The sequence below is a fragment of the Strongylocentrotus purpuratus genome, unplaced genomic scaffold, assembly GCF_000002235.5.
Source record: "Strongylocentrotus purpuratus isolate Spur 01 unplaced genomic scaffold, Spur_5.0 spur5_scaffold_8, whole genome shotgun sequence".
In the NCBI taxonomy this organism is placed as follows: domain Eukaryota; kingdom Metazoa; phylum Echinodermata; class Echinoidea; order Camarodonta; family Strongylocentrotidae; genus Strongylocentrotus; species Strongylocentrotus purpuratus.
In genome coordinates this window covers 20,894,715-20,910,705 of record NW_022145614.1, presented here as the reverse complement: position 1 = coordinate 20,910,705, position 15,991 = coordinate 20,894,715, and the positions used below count along the sequence as shown (strand labels likewise).

The following is a 15,991-nucleotide window of genomic DNA, read 5'->3' as shown; positions in this document are numbered from 1 at the left end:
AATAGTTCATGATTATGAAATATGAACAGCATATTTCAAGGATATCTGCTCTCTTTTATCTTTACTTTCAGTTTTTATTATTCAATACAAATGTTCGATATAAAGAGATGTGTTTTTTATCAAAATGAAAACGGTATTCAATGTTATCTGTAAGAAATGTGATCAGTGCTTTATTATTCTAAATTGTATTCTTAGTATCAGAATTGCACTTTATCAGCGGAACTAAGTATCATTTGGAGGTCAGTTACATTAAATATTTTAATATAAACTTATAAGACGTAATATTAATTTCCTTCAAGGATATTTCATCTATAAAATTGTTCTAATATACTTACTATTTTTTGTACTGATTTGTACATATTCTACAACTAGAAAGGAACGTATTCGATTGGAACTATTAGGAAATAGTGTATTGATCTCATGCCCATGCTCGGCTCTCAAACTTATATTGATAATGTACACATCCATATGCATGCCCCGTCTTATATTTTGTTCATTACCGGTCACTGTCAATGATGTGAAAAGAATATGCCATCGGTTCAAGGAACCGCGCCCGAATCTTGTTTCCATATTCAATACTGAAGCAGGAAGTTTATGTGTGACTTGAATCACAAATGCTTCTTTTCTTATTTCCTCGATTCAATATTGTCGTAGAAGTGTTGTAGTCTAGTGTATATGTCACCGAACTGTGGACATAAGTATCATTATTGTTTTCTTCCACAGATACCTGTATCAGCCCATCGGGCAACGATTCTGTACTTTCTTCTGCTGCTTGTCTTTCTGGCTGTGTCCCGTAGCCATCAGGATGCCATGCCCAAGTACTGTTCCATGCGGTTAATACCTCGTTGGCTTGAAGAGGCCTGTGAAGGAAGGCAAGATAGGGATGCCAGTACACGTAGCACACACAGTGAGTAAAACTAATCTCTGTAGGGAAAAAAATATTAGGTAAAAAACTTTAGGGTACTTATGTGTCCAACCAACTCTTGGAATTATATGCCCGACTCGAGTCATTTGAGCTCAATGATTTATAACAATTAATAATTGGGTGTTGTAGGTCCATGCTTATACCAAGTATAACGAAATCAGTATTAATACTCTTCCCGTGAGCCCTGCAATTATTATTACCCCAGCAACTGCAAGGTACCCATTTACACCTAGGTAGAGAGTTTTTAATGTGGATAAATATCTTGCCAAATGACGTAAGTGCCGGGCTGGGATTCGAACCTTCATCCGACGGATTGAGAGTCAAGTGAATGAAACACTATACCACGACACAATATACAATGGAATATCTTGACTGGGTAAAAGCTTAATCAAGTAAGCGAAGGAATTACCCAAAGTTGGCCATTCACATCATTTGGGGACAATACATGTATATTACCCAATATAGATTTTAACATTTTCAATCAAAATGAAGCGGATAACAAATTTGTCAAAAATTTGTCTAGTACAACTACCACCTCAACTACCAGCTCGGACATTAGATCTTACCACAAACTGACTCTGATATGACCCAGGTTCGAAAGTGCGTCACGTCTTTCGGATGATGAGGTTAAAGGTCGGTCACAGGCGTGAATAATCATTTGTGACTGATACCTGTTTATGAAAACCCAATTTAATACACACTATTGCAAGTAACATTGCAATTTCCCCGATATCTATCTCGGACTCCTTAGGACAACTATTGCCTATTAAAAACAAAATCAACTTTCGAAGAAGTAATTCTCCTCTATCAAAGTAAGCGGTCATATTTGCAACTCTTTCAGTTATGGGGAGGGGGAGGGGCAGAAGCCCGGCAGAGGAGAATACATTTTGTTTTTGGTAATAAGTTGTCGATTGCAAGTTCTTTGTGGTTCTTGACTGGAGGTAATAGGTTATTTTCGTAATGTAACCAAATTTAATGCATACGTCTTTGTGAAGTGCCTCAATACAAATTATTTCATCCACCTGATAAAAATGATAGTATTTAAATAGACAGAATTCGAGCTGCATACATAATTTGTTGCCAGGTAGGACAAACATTATGACTTGACCTACCTAGCAACACTTAATATATGCATTTAGCATTCTGACTATTGAAATACTATTATTCTTATCAGGTGAATGAAATGATTTGTATTGAGGCACTTCACAAAGACTTATGCATTAAATTTGGTTACATTACGAAAATGGCCTATTGTCCGAGGGAGGTAGTCCGGTAATAGGCCATTTTCGTTGGGACCTCCCAATTTTAGAAAGTATTTTATTTCATTCATAGAAGCTGGTAGGGATGAGCATCTGTAAAATAATAACTACATGTCTTTTAATATTTCTTGTGAAATGAGAACTGAAAATGAACCAGACATATGAATCCAGCTTATCAGTTCCACGATTCCACACCACGTACAGGTGTAATGTTGTACAGGTGACCTGTATCATCAAATTTATTATTAATGACAAGTTACAATAACTGTTATAAGCTACAGATTTGTTCGCATTATATTGGTTGAGAGTAGATAAGTCATAAAATTCTAGCATTTGTCATTGATAACTCGTTTTTTCTAATAACAGGGACTATAGGTATAATTGATATTTATGTCTTTGGTCAAAGTTGTAAACATCTACAAATGGATTTGACGGAGAAACGCATTACCTAATTTCCTTTGCCTTTATTTGATTATCAAGAGGGGCTCTTTCTACTACAACTGTTTTATCATAGAAATTTGATTAAAGTTTGTCACCATCCACTTCTCTTTGATGGAGTTGAATACCCCTGTTTCACTCAAATTAATTTGCCTGATACACAACACAGACAAATAAGGTGGAATTCAATTCCGTGTTGTTTAAAACTAAGTAAACACCCACATGTGCGTCCTCACCCACTCAAAAGCATTATTCAACCGAGAGACCGCTAAATAAATGTAAAATGAAATGCAGCCTTCATTCAAGTGGTTGATGTTATGTTTATTCAAGCAAAATGAATCCTAAATGTTCTTAAATGGCAGGGTTGAAGAAATAAAAAGAGTTAGATATTTTAAAATAATTTTTTAATAAATTATTCTGGTCAATTTTATCATATGAGACGCAGTGTGTTAACAAAATAACCTCTTTGGAAATCGGAAAAAATAACTTTGAACTTTCATCATAATTTTGATCGACCGTTAGAATGTGTTGTCAGTATTTTACAATGGGGAGGTTTGTAGTTGTGCAGCACAACTTTTATTTACACTTTAAGTGGTCGACATTTACCGAATATTCACATGGGAATGATTGCATCTTCAGTTCTGTTTGATTGAAGTCTCAAAATTGAATATTGATTAAATCACAAATGAGAAACGTCTTTACTCGGAGACCCCAGAGATTCGAATATGTTTTATGCATATACATATCTTCCTACAATTTTTCTGAGAAAGACGATTATCTAGATAATCAATTATAATCAAATTTCCTCATCCATTATACACAAATTGACCATGCAGCGATGTATGTACGCGCTTTTATGAATTCATCCTTATTAATGTTGTTGTGATTATTGTTGTATTCTTGTCATTATGATTCGTATATTTTCCTCAATAAGGACTCGTTTCCTACATGATGTGGTGTAGTTATAATTAGAGGAACAGTGACCAGAATTATTTTACCTGGGCCGAGATTTATAACCACTCACAAAGAGATATTCGTATGTCATATACAGAATGAATACGAACTGGCAGGAAAACCGCCTTTATTCGTTTTCGTATATCTTTCTTTTTGGAGGATTAAGGACTATATTCCAAAACAAGAATAAAGAAATAAAAGTTACCTTTGTGCTCAGTACGTCCTATTTTGAAAACAATAGACCGGCTATTTTTTCTCTCCTCGTAATTAAAATAATAATAAGTAGTTCTTGCCCTTTTCATAATTTTAGACCAGCTATATAACCTATGGATTTGCATCATATTAGGTCACATTTCCTTTTCTAATCCCCTTTTCAGATGTGTGTTTGTCTCTCCCTCCCTTATTCTTTCAATGCACTCCGGGTTGGTCTGTCTTATCATTTCCTCTTATATTTGTCTCGCTCTCCTCTCTGTGATATTACTGCTTTCTTTCCTTTGCATTTGCTTTGTACTTTACACTCGATTGCTTTGAAATTATTACGAAAAGAGTTTTTAAAATATTTTTGTAAGATTGTGAACAAGTGATCAGAGCAGAAACCGTTTAACAGGAAACTAATTTCTTTCGGCTATTCTCAATATAATTTTTCTATTTCCTTGGAGATAAATATTGACATAGGCCTATATACAATAATCGCAATAATTACCATTTAGATGAGTTCGTTTTCCAACAAGCTTAGATGATGGGCTGACAAACTGTTGGCAATTAGAAAGCAGAATCCAGTCATGTTTTAAGCTTCAAGAAATCATTATTGGCCAAGCTCTAAACAAATTATTGTTTATCCTTTGGCCTGTTCGGTCTGTAGTTTTATCCATAAATTTTGGATCTGGGGGAGTCAATCTCTGCTTACCAGGTCAAAGGCATTGTTTAGGTCAATGAAGGCGATAAAGACGGGCATCTGCTTTTCCCTACACTTCTCCTGAAGCTGTCGAAGAGAGAAAATCACGTCAAAGGTAGACCTTCAAGCACGGAACCCGCAATTTGACTCGGGGTAGACATTCTGGGCCTTTTTTTGGAGACGAACCAAGATAACTCGGTCAAAGATTTTTCCTACAACACTTAGGAGGGAGATGATCCTGTAATATGTATCATTCGTCTCGAAGCATTCTTGCTTCAAAGCAGTCATTCCTCTTTGGTATCCATGCTGTTATAGGCAGTACATAGTCTCTCGTAATTTTGTTTCCTCTGATTTGAAAATGAACGAGTCTCCAGGTCGGGCGGCTGTCCGCGCATCTTCAAGGAATTTAGAGAACTGGTCAAATTTCTCTGGTAGTTGCATCTAAGCGATACCAATGCGTGGCTTTCCATCTTGTATGGAGCGGCAAAACTTCTTTGGTAGCAGCCTGATTTTGCAGCATATCAGTGAATGATCAGTGTCGCAGTCGGCCCTGTGGTATGATCGTGTGAGGAGGACAACATTAAGGTATATTCGTATGACAAAAATGTTGCTTCGATCTTGGGTGTCTCCGTGAAACCTTATGCTTTGGCTTGAACTGGAAGATTGGGAGATTGAGGGAGCACCAGAGCTAGAGAAGACGTTGTCCTTATTGATCTTGCCTCTTGCTCAAGCAGGATGGCCAGGAGTCGTGATCGGCACCCCCTTGGGCATTGAAATTACCAAGAAGAATTACATGCTCCTGACTCGGGGTATCACTGATGGCTGTCTCCAAATTTATGTTGAACTAATCGTTTTCCTCGTGCGTGAAGTAGAGACTATGGAGGCGGATACGCTGGTGAAAGTGACTAGGCCGTCAGAAGTATAGGGAGTCGGAGACTCAACAAACGTTAAGATCAATTTTTATTAGGTTTTTAATTTTCAGCATGCTATTCCTGACAGCAAATCCTACTCCATGTTCTCTAGGAGCATCATGTCCCTTACCTTTCTAGAGGAAAGTATAAACTTTCTATTTAAATATGCCACTATCTGCAAGACGTGTTTCCTGAAGTGCGGCTATGTCCACACCGTGGTGTCTCCAAAGTTCATCATTGATCATGGCTGTCTTTTGAACATCGCTGGTGTCCTGAATATTTCCATGTATTCCGGTCCACGTGGTACGCACGTTCCATTATGCTAGAGCGCCGCAATGGCAGCACAGCTAAAGCCGGGGTAATAATCTCCAAGTTTAGAAGCGCTTAGTGATTCTAATAAGCGCCATATAAAAAAACTGAGTATTGTTATCATTATTATTTTTATCTTTAGAGTAGGTCTCTGTTTCGTTTTGGGGTTGTTTCTTGTTCGGTGTGAAAGGTGGGAGAGGATTTTGGATCTTGACTTTACGACTACCGCATGCCTTAAAGGCATCGTTTAACAATGGTAAATCTGAGATACACGGCCCTAAGTGTTATCAGTGTCTGTGATATGGTGTTATATTGAAGCCCTAAAAAATTTGCGCTTCAAAATGATCAAGAAGTGCCTCAAAAAAGTAAAAATCTTTGAGTGACCGGTTTTACCATACTCGTTTATCCCAATAGACTGTAGTGGTATGAAAACTGCCGGTTTCGATTTCCAGTCATAAATATCTTGATAATCAGACAGGCGATCGGCTTTTAAAAGTCATGGGGTTCCTGAATGACCTTAAGAATTATGATTGTCATTGCAGCATGAGCTAAATCCAGGATTTTGTTTCAGAATCTGAGGCAAAGTTACCGGATCCCTTTAAGGTGGGAAGTCCTTAGTCAATAATGTGCTGTCCCGCCGCAGTCTACCTTCCTCACTAGGTGGTTGGAGATTAGGAATTATCCCCGGCCAAAAAGTGGAGTTTACGTGTATATATATATATATATATATATATAATTGTTATTTTACAGAAAACAACAACGACAACAAAAACCATGTGAAAAAATTAAAACAATAAACACAAATATTAGTCAATAAAATTCGTGAACATATTTTCGAAAGCCTTTAGCTGATTGGAGATGTATCCAGAGGAAGAACGGGTTTACTGCATACTTAAGCACCCGTAGTGCCCAAGTAATAACCGTAATTGATCTCATTTTCATGCAGCCATATTTCGGTCACGAATGAATTCACAAGGTTATCCCCCGGATTGAAAATGAATGAATATCATTGATTTATTTCTTTGCCGTTTATGATTGTTTTCTATTTCTCTTTCAATCTCGTGTTTTTTTTAAATTTCTTTGATGAGTCTTCCTCAACTGAATATTTGAGATGTGCTGAATAGACGTCTGTTAATGACTGGGCTGTCTTAGCACGTGAATAATGTCCAGTTCATCAGAGAATTCGAATCGAACATTGATTACACTTTGAACTAAAAAGTTGTACACGCCAATTGCATATACTAATTGTCTCTTTTTTGTTTGTTATAGCCGTTTTACTTTTATTAGAGCAACGTATATTATCTCTCGAGCTTTCGTGGGTTATCCTGTTCAAGCTGATTTAATTTGGATCTGTTAATCTTGTATATTGTTGTATGTTGGAATAAAAACCAATCATCAATTAATCTATGTTTAATTTAATCGTATACAAACAAGTCATATTTATAACAAATGGCCCGCGGGACATTGTTTGAGCCTACTACAGATATCTCTTATAACAATGTTTCGAATACTTACAAACCAAAATATTGTTCATCTTTCACAATATTCCTTATATTATACTTTTATTTTGTTTGCATATATTAGGAAGAAGGCCTATTACCCAAGCCCCAAGATATGGAAAGCGGAACTGGGATTTTGAAGGCAAGAAGTCATCATGGTCCCCATTATTGGATAGAGATCTTCGAGAAAAATACACCCACATCCTCTCTGGCGATTCGCAGATAAGTGATCCAACCCGATTTGTGCCTGCCTATTTTTCGTCGTCGTCGTCGTCATCATCATCATCATCGTCTTCAGCCTCCACATCGAATCCACATCTTCTTCGCCATCGAAATCGACTCGTAAGCATAGACGCAAAAAGCTATCTGGAATCAAGAGAACATCAGCACAGGAACGATGTGCTGGAACGTATACAACGGAAAGCCCGGATACCAGTGGGGGATTTAAACACCTTTACTACGCAAGCTATAAAAGAGACCATAGACAAAATATTGAAGTATGGAGCAAGGAGAAATGCGAGGACTGTGAGGGAGTCGTAGTACTATGTTACAATAATCATGTACGATATGTATTTGGGTGCTCTTACTTTCTGTTTCTTTTATATTCCATGTAAAGTGTGTCTTTGTAACGTATTTGAAATATATACACCCTGCGTATTGAATTGTTTTGAAGCGGGAAGATTGCTCGAAGGTAAGGTCATTGGCCTAACTTCGATTCAGTTTTAACTGCGGATGAGTCCCCTTCAGATTAGAGATATGTCTCCGTCGACGTTCACGTGTATTAGTTAGAAAATGATATTTACTTTTATGAGTTGATTACAAAACCTGTTTGGGAGACGGTCTTTTTTTCACAATCATGTAGGCATAATTATGGTAATCGGGTAGCCCAGGGCATCCCCATTTCTCCCCAAGTATCTGATTGTGAAATTAAAGAATCTCGCAACACTGAAAAAAGGCGGAAGCTGAAAAATACGTAACATCAATACACATGTGGGGCAAATGTTTGACTATTACATATTAGTCATCATTGGGACACTGTTCTGACTACTTTCATCAAAGAGTTGTTTTTTCTTCATTAGGATATTCGGTAAAGTAAAAGCCCGTGCAGCAGTTAATACTTTCCCCAAATGTGAACCTTCTTTTTTTAAACAATTGACCTATTATCTGAAATAAGAATCCCATATCAAAGGGTCAGATGTTATGAAAAAGGCGGGTATTACAAAAAAAAATACGAGTAGATTCATATTTTCTGGTATATGGACCTGCGCATTGACAGAATACACAATGGGAAGCTTTTTCCCGAAGAAACTAATTTTAGCATTTTTTATGAACATCGAAGAATTCCTTGAAGGTTTGCTCAAAGAACATCTTGCGATAGAAATTGCATATTTGTCAAGATAGTCTGTTTAATTTGTGTTTTGTGATATGCATTCTAATCATAAAAAATAAAAAAATCATAACTGAAAATCAAATTAAAGTATATGAACGAAGCATTTTTCAATGAATTGCCGTTTTTTTTTTGATTGATGTTTGTGTCTTTCCATGATAATCTCCTCATAAACTCCTACATAAAATATTATAAAAAAGAATATTTCTGCTTATATATCTGGCCTCTATCCATCAATAGAGTCATCAACTAAGTTCATAAATGTGTCGTAAAATATTTTACTACTTCAAAAGAATTTGCACATAAGTACCCTTACTCCTGCCTTCACTTCTTTTATGACTATAATTACTGCAAATTATAGCCCCAATACGGGGGGGGGGGTCTAATGTATGACCGGTTGAATAGGACAAGGGGTTTAAGAGGTGCTTGCTCCCCCTACTTCTACTACTATTTCTTCTTTTCCTCCTCCCCGACTACTTCTATACTGCTACTACTTCTACTACAACTACTACTACTAGTACTAATCTTAATATTATTACTACTTTTATTTCTGCTACTACTACTACTACTACTACTACTATTATTAATCTTATTATTACTAATACTACTACTACTACTACTAGTACTACTACTACTACTACTACTACTACTACTACTACTACTACTACTACTACTACTACTACTATTACTACTACTTCTTCTACTACTACTACTGCTACTACTACCACTACTACTAACTACTCCTCCTCTTCCCCCTACTAAAACAACAACTACTACTACAACTACTACTACTACTACTACTAATACTACCAATCTTACTATTGATCCTACTACTGCTACTACTAATACTGCTACTAATTCTTCCAATCTTACTATTGATACCACTACCACTACTACTGCTACTACTACTACTACTACTATTATTATTACTACCTTTTCAAGTATAACCACACCTTCTCCTCTTCCCCCTTCTACTACTACTTTGAATACTCCCACTATTAGTATTACTGTATGTATTAAGGCATAGGGTCCTCTAACATTACTTGTCTGCCCCCCTAAAAAGGGGTCCAAATTGTTTGTCAGGGATTAAATTGATTTATCCCGTGAGCTTGGAAGTTTATTTTTTACCAATACTACTACTATTAATTTGATTAATACTAAGACATTTACTTCTACTATGTTACCACACAACCACTTTTACCAGCCATTATATCCTCTCTACTACTTCTACTACTACTACTACTACTACTACTACTACTACTACTACTACTACTGCTGCTACTACTACTACTACTACTATTACTACTATATCTACTATTATATCCTGCATCAAAAACGTACCGCTTTTTGATTGGTTGAGAGCTCTTCACGTGACCAAAAATATTTCAACCATTTTAAGGATGCTCTGAAAAAGTAATATTTGGTAGTTGAATAAAAAATAAATTTCCAAAAAATGAATTTTATAATTTTGTTAGATATAAAAATAAAAATTGTTGGTGGATTTGTTGTTGTTAATGCAGGATATAAAATAAATATGTCCTGCCTTCTTGTCGAAAAACTGGTTAAACCTTTGGACTTCGGTGACTCAAATAGTACCGTTTGCTTCGGGGCTGCGCCCCTCAGAAAAGAGTATTATTGGAGTCAATTCTTGCCCTTAGTTTCAACCAGAACCTCTCAAGACATTGTATATTGGTATACTATTACTACTGCTAGTGCAACTACTACTACTACTATTAATATTACGTCTACTTCTTCCTCTACTACTACCACTACTACTGCGAATACTTCTATCAATATTACTTATACTACTTTCACTATCACAACCACTACTTCTACAACTTCTACTATCATTACTAAAATTTAAACTACTACTTTCACTACTACTACTACTACTACTACTACTACTACTACTACTACTACTACTACTACTATTACTACTACTACTACTGCTACTGCTACTACTACCGCTGCTGCTACTGGTGTTGTTACTACTACCATCACTAATTATACGACTATGACTACTACTACTACTACTACTACTACTACTACTGCTGCTACTACTACTACTACTACTACTATTACTATTACTACTACTGCTACAGGTACGTCTTCTTCTACTGCTGCTGCTACTACTACTACTACTACTACTACTTCTAAAGCCTGGTAATAATATGCTTGCTGTGCCCTCAGGGAGAAGAGTATTAAGACTGATGACGCTACCCTACGTAACCGTCACATATTATTATTATAACAATTATTATTATTACTTCTAATCTTATTACTTCTACTACTTATAATACTTCTAGTACTCCTACTATCACCACTACAACTACTACTACTTCTACAACAACAACAACTACTACTACTACTACTACTACTACTTCTACTACTACTATTTATATTACTTGAACTACTATGATTATTACTATGAATATTAACATTAACATTACTTCAACTACTTCTCATACTACTTATCCTGCTCTTTATACTACTACTGCTACTACGACTACTGCTATTACTACTACTACTACTACTACTACTACTACTACTACTACTACTATTATTATTATTACTACTACTACTACTACTACTACTACTACTACTACTACTACTACTACTACTTCTACTACTACTACAACTAATACTAATACCAACACCACCACCACCAACACCACCACCACCATCACTTCCATTATCACCACAGCCACCACAACTGCTGCTGGTGCTGGTTCTACTGCTATTGCTACTACCATAGTACTAATATCAATTCTACCATTACTAATTATGATACTATTTCTTCCTCTCCTTCTTCTTATTCTGCTACAACTACTGCTGCTGCTACTGCTACTTTTACTGCTTACATATTGCTATTACTGATTACTATTGATAATCATACTTTAACTGCAACTATCACTACTATCTACTATAACTCTGTCTGTTTCCACTGTAATCAATAATGAAAGCACGGTTATCAATCATAGAATATGTCAGGCTCTTGCGTTTCTTTTCGTCATCTATATACTACCTAAAATATTTTTTTACGAATATCATTTTCGCTTTAACTTGCACACTTTGAATGACTAACAACTTAAACCTACAAATACCTGTACCAACAAACGTCACTTGTACTAAATTATCTTGTATACCTCATTGTAAACTATACATTTTAAGGTCTTTGAAGCTAAGTAAGCAGCTACTTCTCTGTGGTCACAATTATTAGATGTGTATGTGTCATATAGGTTATATGCATTACAACAAATCAGTATAAGCTGCTGATCCAATCAAAAACACAATCCATTAATCTTTGAGCATGTCAGTGGGAAATCTTTATGTATATCTATTCATATTTTCTTATGGAATGATTGTCCGTTTGAATGAGCTGTAAAGCTGTATATCATCCTTAACATTTGAAGGCGGCTGGGGTCTTTGAACGAACATTCCACATCTCGTAATAACTCTCTCCTATAACATTGACGCAGAGGCAGCTTTGGGAGTATGCCAGGTAGTGTCTGGATTTGCTAATTTCTGTTGCACACGATGCGTCATTTCGGTTGCGTTATTGCTTGCGCCAATCGACCTGTAAATTTTATAATTCCATGAGCCACTAATAAATGTTTGCGCTTTTCAATTCGCATTTACTTTTAAAACTTAGTCATTTACATGACGCATAACCAATAGATTGTGCCATCCAGTATCGCTAGTAAGTCTGGTGCACCCGCGGCGTCCTTTCCTGACGTAAGATGGAGTCAGGGATTGACTCTCTCTCTCTCTCTCTTAGGTGTGCCATGTGGGTGTGTCATCACACAAAAAGGAAAGGCTAAATGTACAATGAGTTAATAGCGCTGAATTACTGGCAATAATTGCCTTTATAATCTTGACAACTAACGGGCATAAGAATTTCTAACAATACAATGCATACGGTGCATCTGAAGGAACATAACATTATTTTTTTAATGGTTTAGGTAAAACGCTCGAGAAAAAAAAGCTGTGGCTGATCTCCTTAGCCAAAATATATATTTTACCAGAGGCCATTTATATCCCTGAGCCTGCAAGTGAGTTCACTAATCTCAGTGCTTCAGGATGTGAGTCTTTGTGTTGTTCCCTTTAAATCAGGCCAGGTAAACATGCGTTAAGCATCACCAGTAGAGTAAATATTGCCAAATCTATATCGATAGAAATCACAGATACCACATACAGGCGATATGTATTTGGTTTTATTGTAGCCTTTCCCACCGATGGAGCGAATATAATTCTCGTCCATTAATTCTCGTTGGTTGATGGATGAGGATGAGTTGATTATCATCTCTTTGCGATATTGTACGTTTACTCATTAATCACAGCTGTCAAATCGATGATGATTAATGATCTGTATAATGAAATGGTCGTAAAAATATGTTTGTGTGGACCATATGTTATGCCATATGAAATGTAACAATAAAAAGCACTTTACATATATTCTAATTGTGTCTTTATTCTTGTTGTTGGCATGAGTGAATCTGTTATCATATTAAAACAAATGTGCACACACCCATACACACGGTTTTCATGATCCTGATTATACCACTTTATATCACCAGTACGTTCTACCATAACAACGATATGCCATAATAGATTAGAAATTAATACACCAAATGTGCTCATATATAAATCCATTTTTTCTGATAATGTGTATTCAAATACAACCATAAGTCGAGTGTAATAGATATGCATATAGATGTTACCATCTGACATAAGTATATTTTTCTGATGGATGATTTTAATAAAAATCCATAAATGTCATCTAAGGATTCACGCTCTGTTCAAATCAATTTAAAAAGAAAATCCACTTGCCCTTATAAAAAACAAATCGTGTCGTTCAGCATAGATTATAATATGTAAAAATTCATTTTAGGTTATATATTTTTTTCTGCTAATACATAACCCCTGGCAGGTAATAGTTAACAATTTTTCTTTGTCTGAAGGTGGATTATGAAACGACCTCTTAAATTCAGGGGCGCGTCTATTTAGCCTGACCCAGTACATACCAAGAAAGGTAATTTGTTACGCCATTTACACATTTTGAAAAGGGCAACAACATTACAACTAATCCTAAAATAAGAATAATATAAGGGGACCAAGCACCATCTGTTATCCGGCACTGGAGAGGAAAGCCAATGCATTTAGAACGTGATGATCACAAAGAAAAACTATTACTGTATGGTTTGAAATCAAATCACGATTCTTGCTAACGTAGTTGATCTAGCTTTTTTCGACAGTAATGTCCTATGAAGATAATTGCTAATGCATGTCTAGATGATCTTTCCTGATTTAAATTAATTACGTGTCATTGCCAAATGCTATCCCCTGTCTAAATTCAAAGTAAGTACGATTATTTATAGACACTGCATGGTGTTCAGTACGTCTGTTTTTGTTCTGTTAATATATACATTTACATGTACAGGGGTGATTTAGTATGCAGCTGAAGTTTTACAAGAAAATTACTAAAAGTTCATTTACAAAGGTGATGTACAACGAGTGGCATGTACAAAGAGATATACATAACTAAATGATAATTGTGGTACACAACTTAAGCGTAAACAGTGGATTGATAATAATGAATTTATATAGCGCAGCTTTTATTCAAAATATATTCAGCTGCCCTGGTACAGAGCTCCTTTTTAAAACTCAATTCTGCAAAATAGAATTTCTAAATTGAACTATATAATATGTTTTTAATTTGGATTTGAAGACATTGAAAGATGGAGAGCTAGAATACGAGCGACATATTTCTTCTGGTTATAGGAACAAGAGTATAGTATATTCTAATTGTATAAGTGATATAATATATCTACAATGCTGTCAGGTTACATGCGATGAATATCGAAGAACAAATAATAATAGCTATCAGGCACAAGAGAGACACAGTTTTTTGCTAGAATGCAGTGGGAGGATTACTGCTCGTTTAAAGCGGGGGAGAGAGAGTTTGCTTAGGAAGATTATGACACCTTAGTAATATCATTCCGAGAAATTACTTTATAAGAACAAATAATCCAGTACCTAATCTCTAATATGGGGCTTTACTGTGGTCCTTATATTTCCCCTGGCTATATTACTCTCTTCCTCTATCTTGATTTCTCCCTTTATCTAACCATCTTCGTTTTAGATGTCTGCCCTAATTCATTTTCCCCGTAGAATACTTTATTATTCTGTAAGGCTCTTTTGCTTCTCATCCATTTTTTGTGATGTCTAATTGCGATATATCATAAAGTCTAGAAGCTACACATTGGTCTTCCAAGCGGAATGAGGTTTTCGCTAAATTGGCATAGAAATTAAGAAGTTTTGGGTTTGGAGTATACCGGCAAACTAATCCCTGGAATGATTTGTATTTTAAATTACCGAGCAATGGTGTGATGTTCTTCAGGAGCAAAATTTCTTTGAAAAGCAGGGAAAAGCCAACTCAATAACCCTGAAGTTCTAACATGATCCTAGGCACACAGGCCCGCACCCACACACACACACACACACACACACACGCGCGCACATAACCATGTATATATTTCTCTCCTTGTAATTTCGGTGAACTTCTTTCTAATGATAATTAATCCATTGCCTTCCTTTATTTCTCATTTTCCTTCCCACATTTATTTCCATTAATCAAACATACATGTACATACATACACACACGCACATACTAATGACTCTCCCTCTCTCTCTCTCTCTCTCTCTCTCTTTCTGTCCTTATTTCCATCTCCTCTCCCCTTCTCACCCAATGTCCCTACCTCTTCATACCTTTTCCTATTTCATCACCTCCCTTCGATTTATTTGTCAGTGTTAGATCACTGTACGTTAATGTTTTTCGTTTTTATTAATAAAATTGAAAGTAATTCACTCCTAAATTGGCATGTTTATACACCTGTATATATGATTGATGATGTCTATGAACTTCTACCTTGTGTGCTGAAAATTACTCCGTTGTCTTCCTCTTCTCCCCCCCCCCTACATTTTCTCCGGTATTCGCACTCACAAACATACCCAAACACACCACCTCACATACACACACGCGCACACGCGCACACACGCGCACACACACACACACACACACATTCTCTTTCCGTATTTCCACCTTACCTCTTCTTTCCCACTTCTCGACGTCAGTGTAGGTCATGTCTTTCCTTTTCCATCACATCCATTCACTTTATTCGTTAGTATTAGATCAAAGCACATCAACGTTTCTTGGTTTATTAATGAATTTTAGATTAATTCACACTAACAATCTTCTGCTCTATCAAACGAAATAATCCAACGGTCAGATAATTATTGTGTCAGTGCTTAAAACAAGATCGCTGCTGTCTTTTTGTAAACAGATGGAACATTGATAAGTTAATAAAAGTACTTTAAACTTGATGCGGGACTGGATAGGTAGCCAACGTAAATT

At 36.1% G+C, this 15,991-nt stretch overlaps 1 protein-coding gene across 1 annotated transcript; it reads left to right on the top strand.

The window, feature by feature from the left end:
• The first annotated feature begins 686 nt into the window (after positions 1-686).
• On the top strand, positions 687-8,617 carry LOC105444100. The gene is made up of 2 exons (XM_030975854.1): positions 687-907; positions 7,276-8,617. The coding sequence occupies exons 1-2, from the start codon at positions 811-813 to the stop codon at positions 7,728-7,730; spliced, it is 552 nt and encodes a 183-aa protein (XP_030831714.1). The 5' UTR covers positions 687-810; the 3' UTR covers positions 7,731-8,617.
• Positions 8,618-15,991: the final 7,374 nt, after the last annotated feature.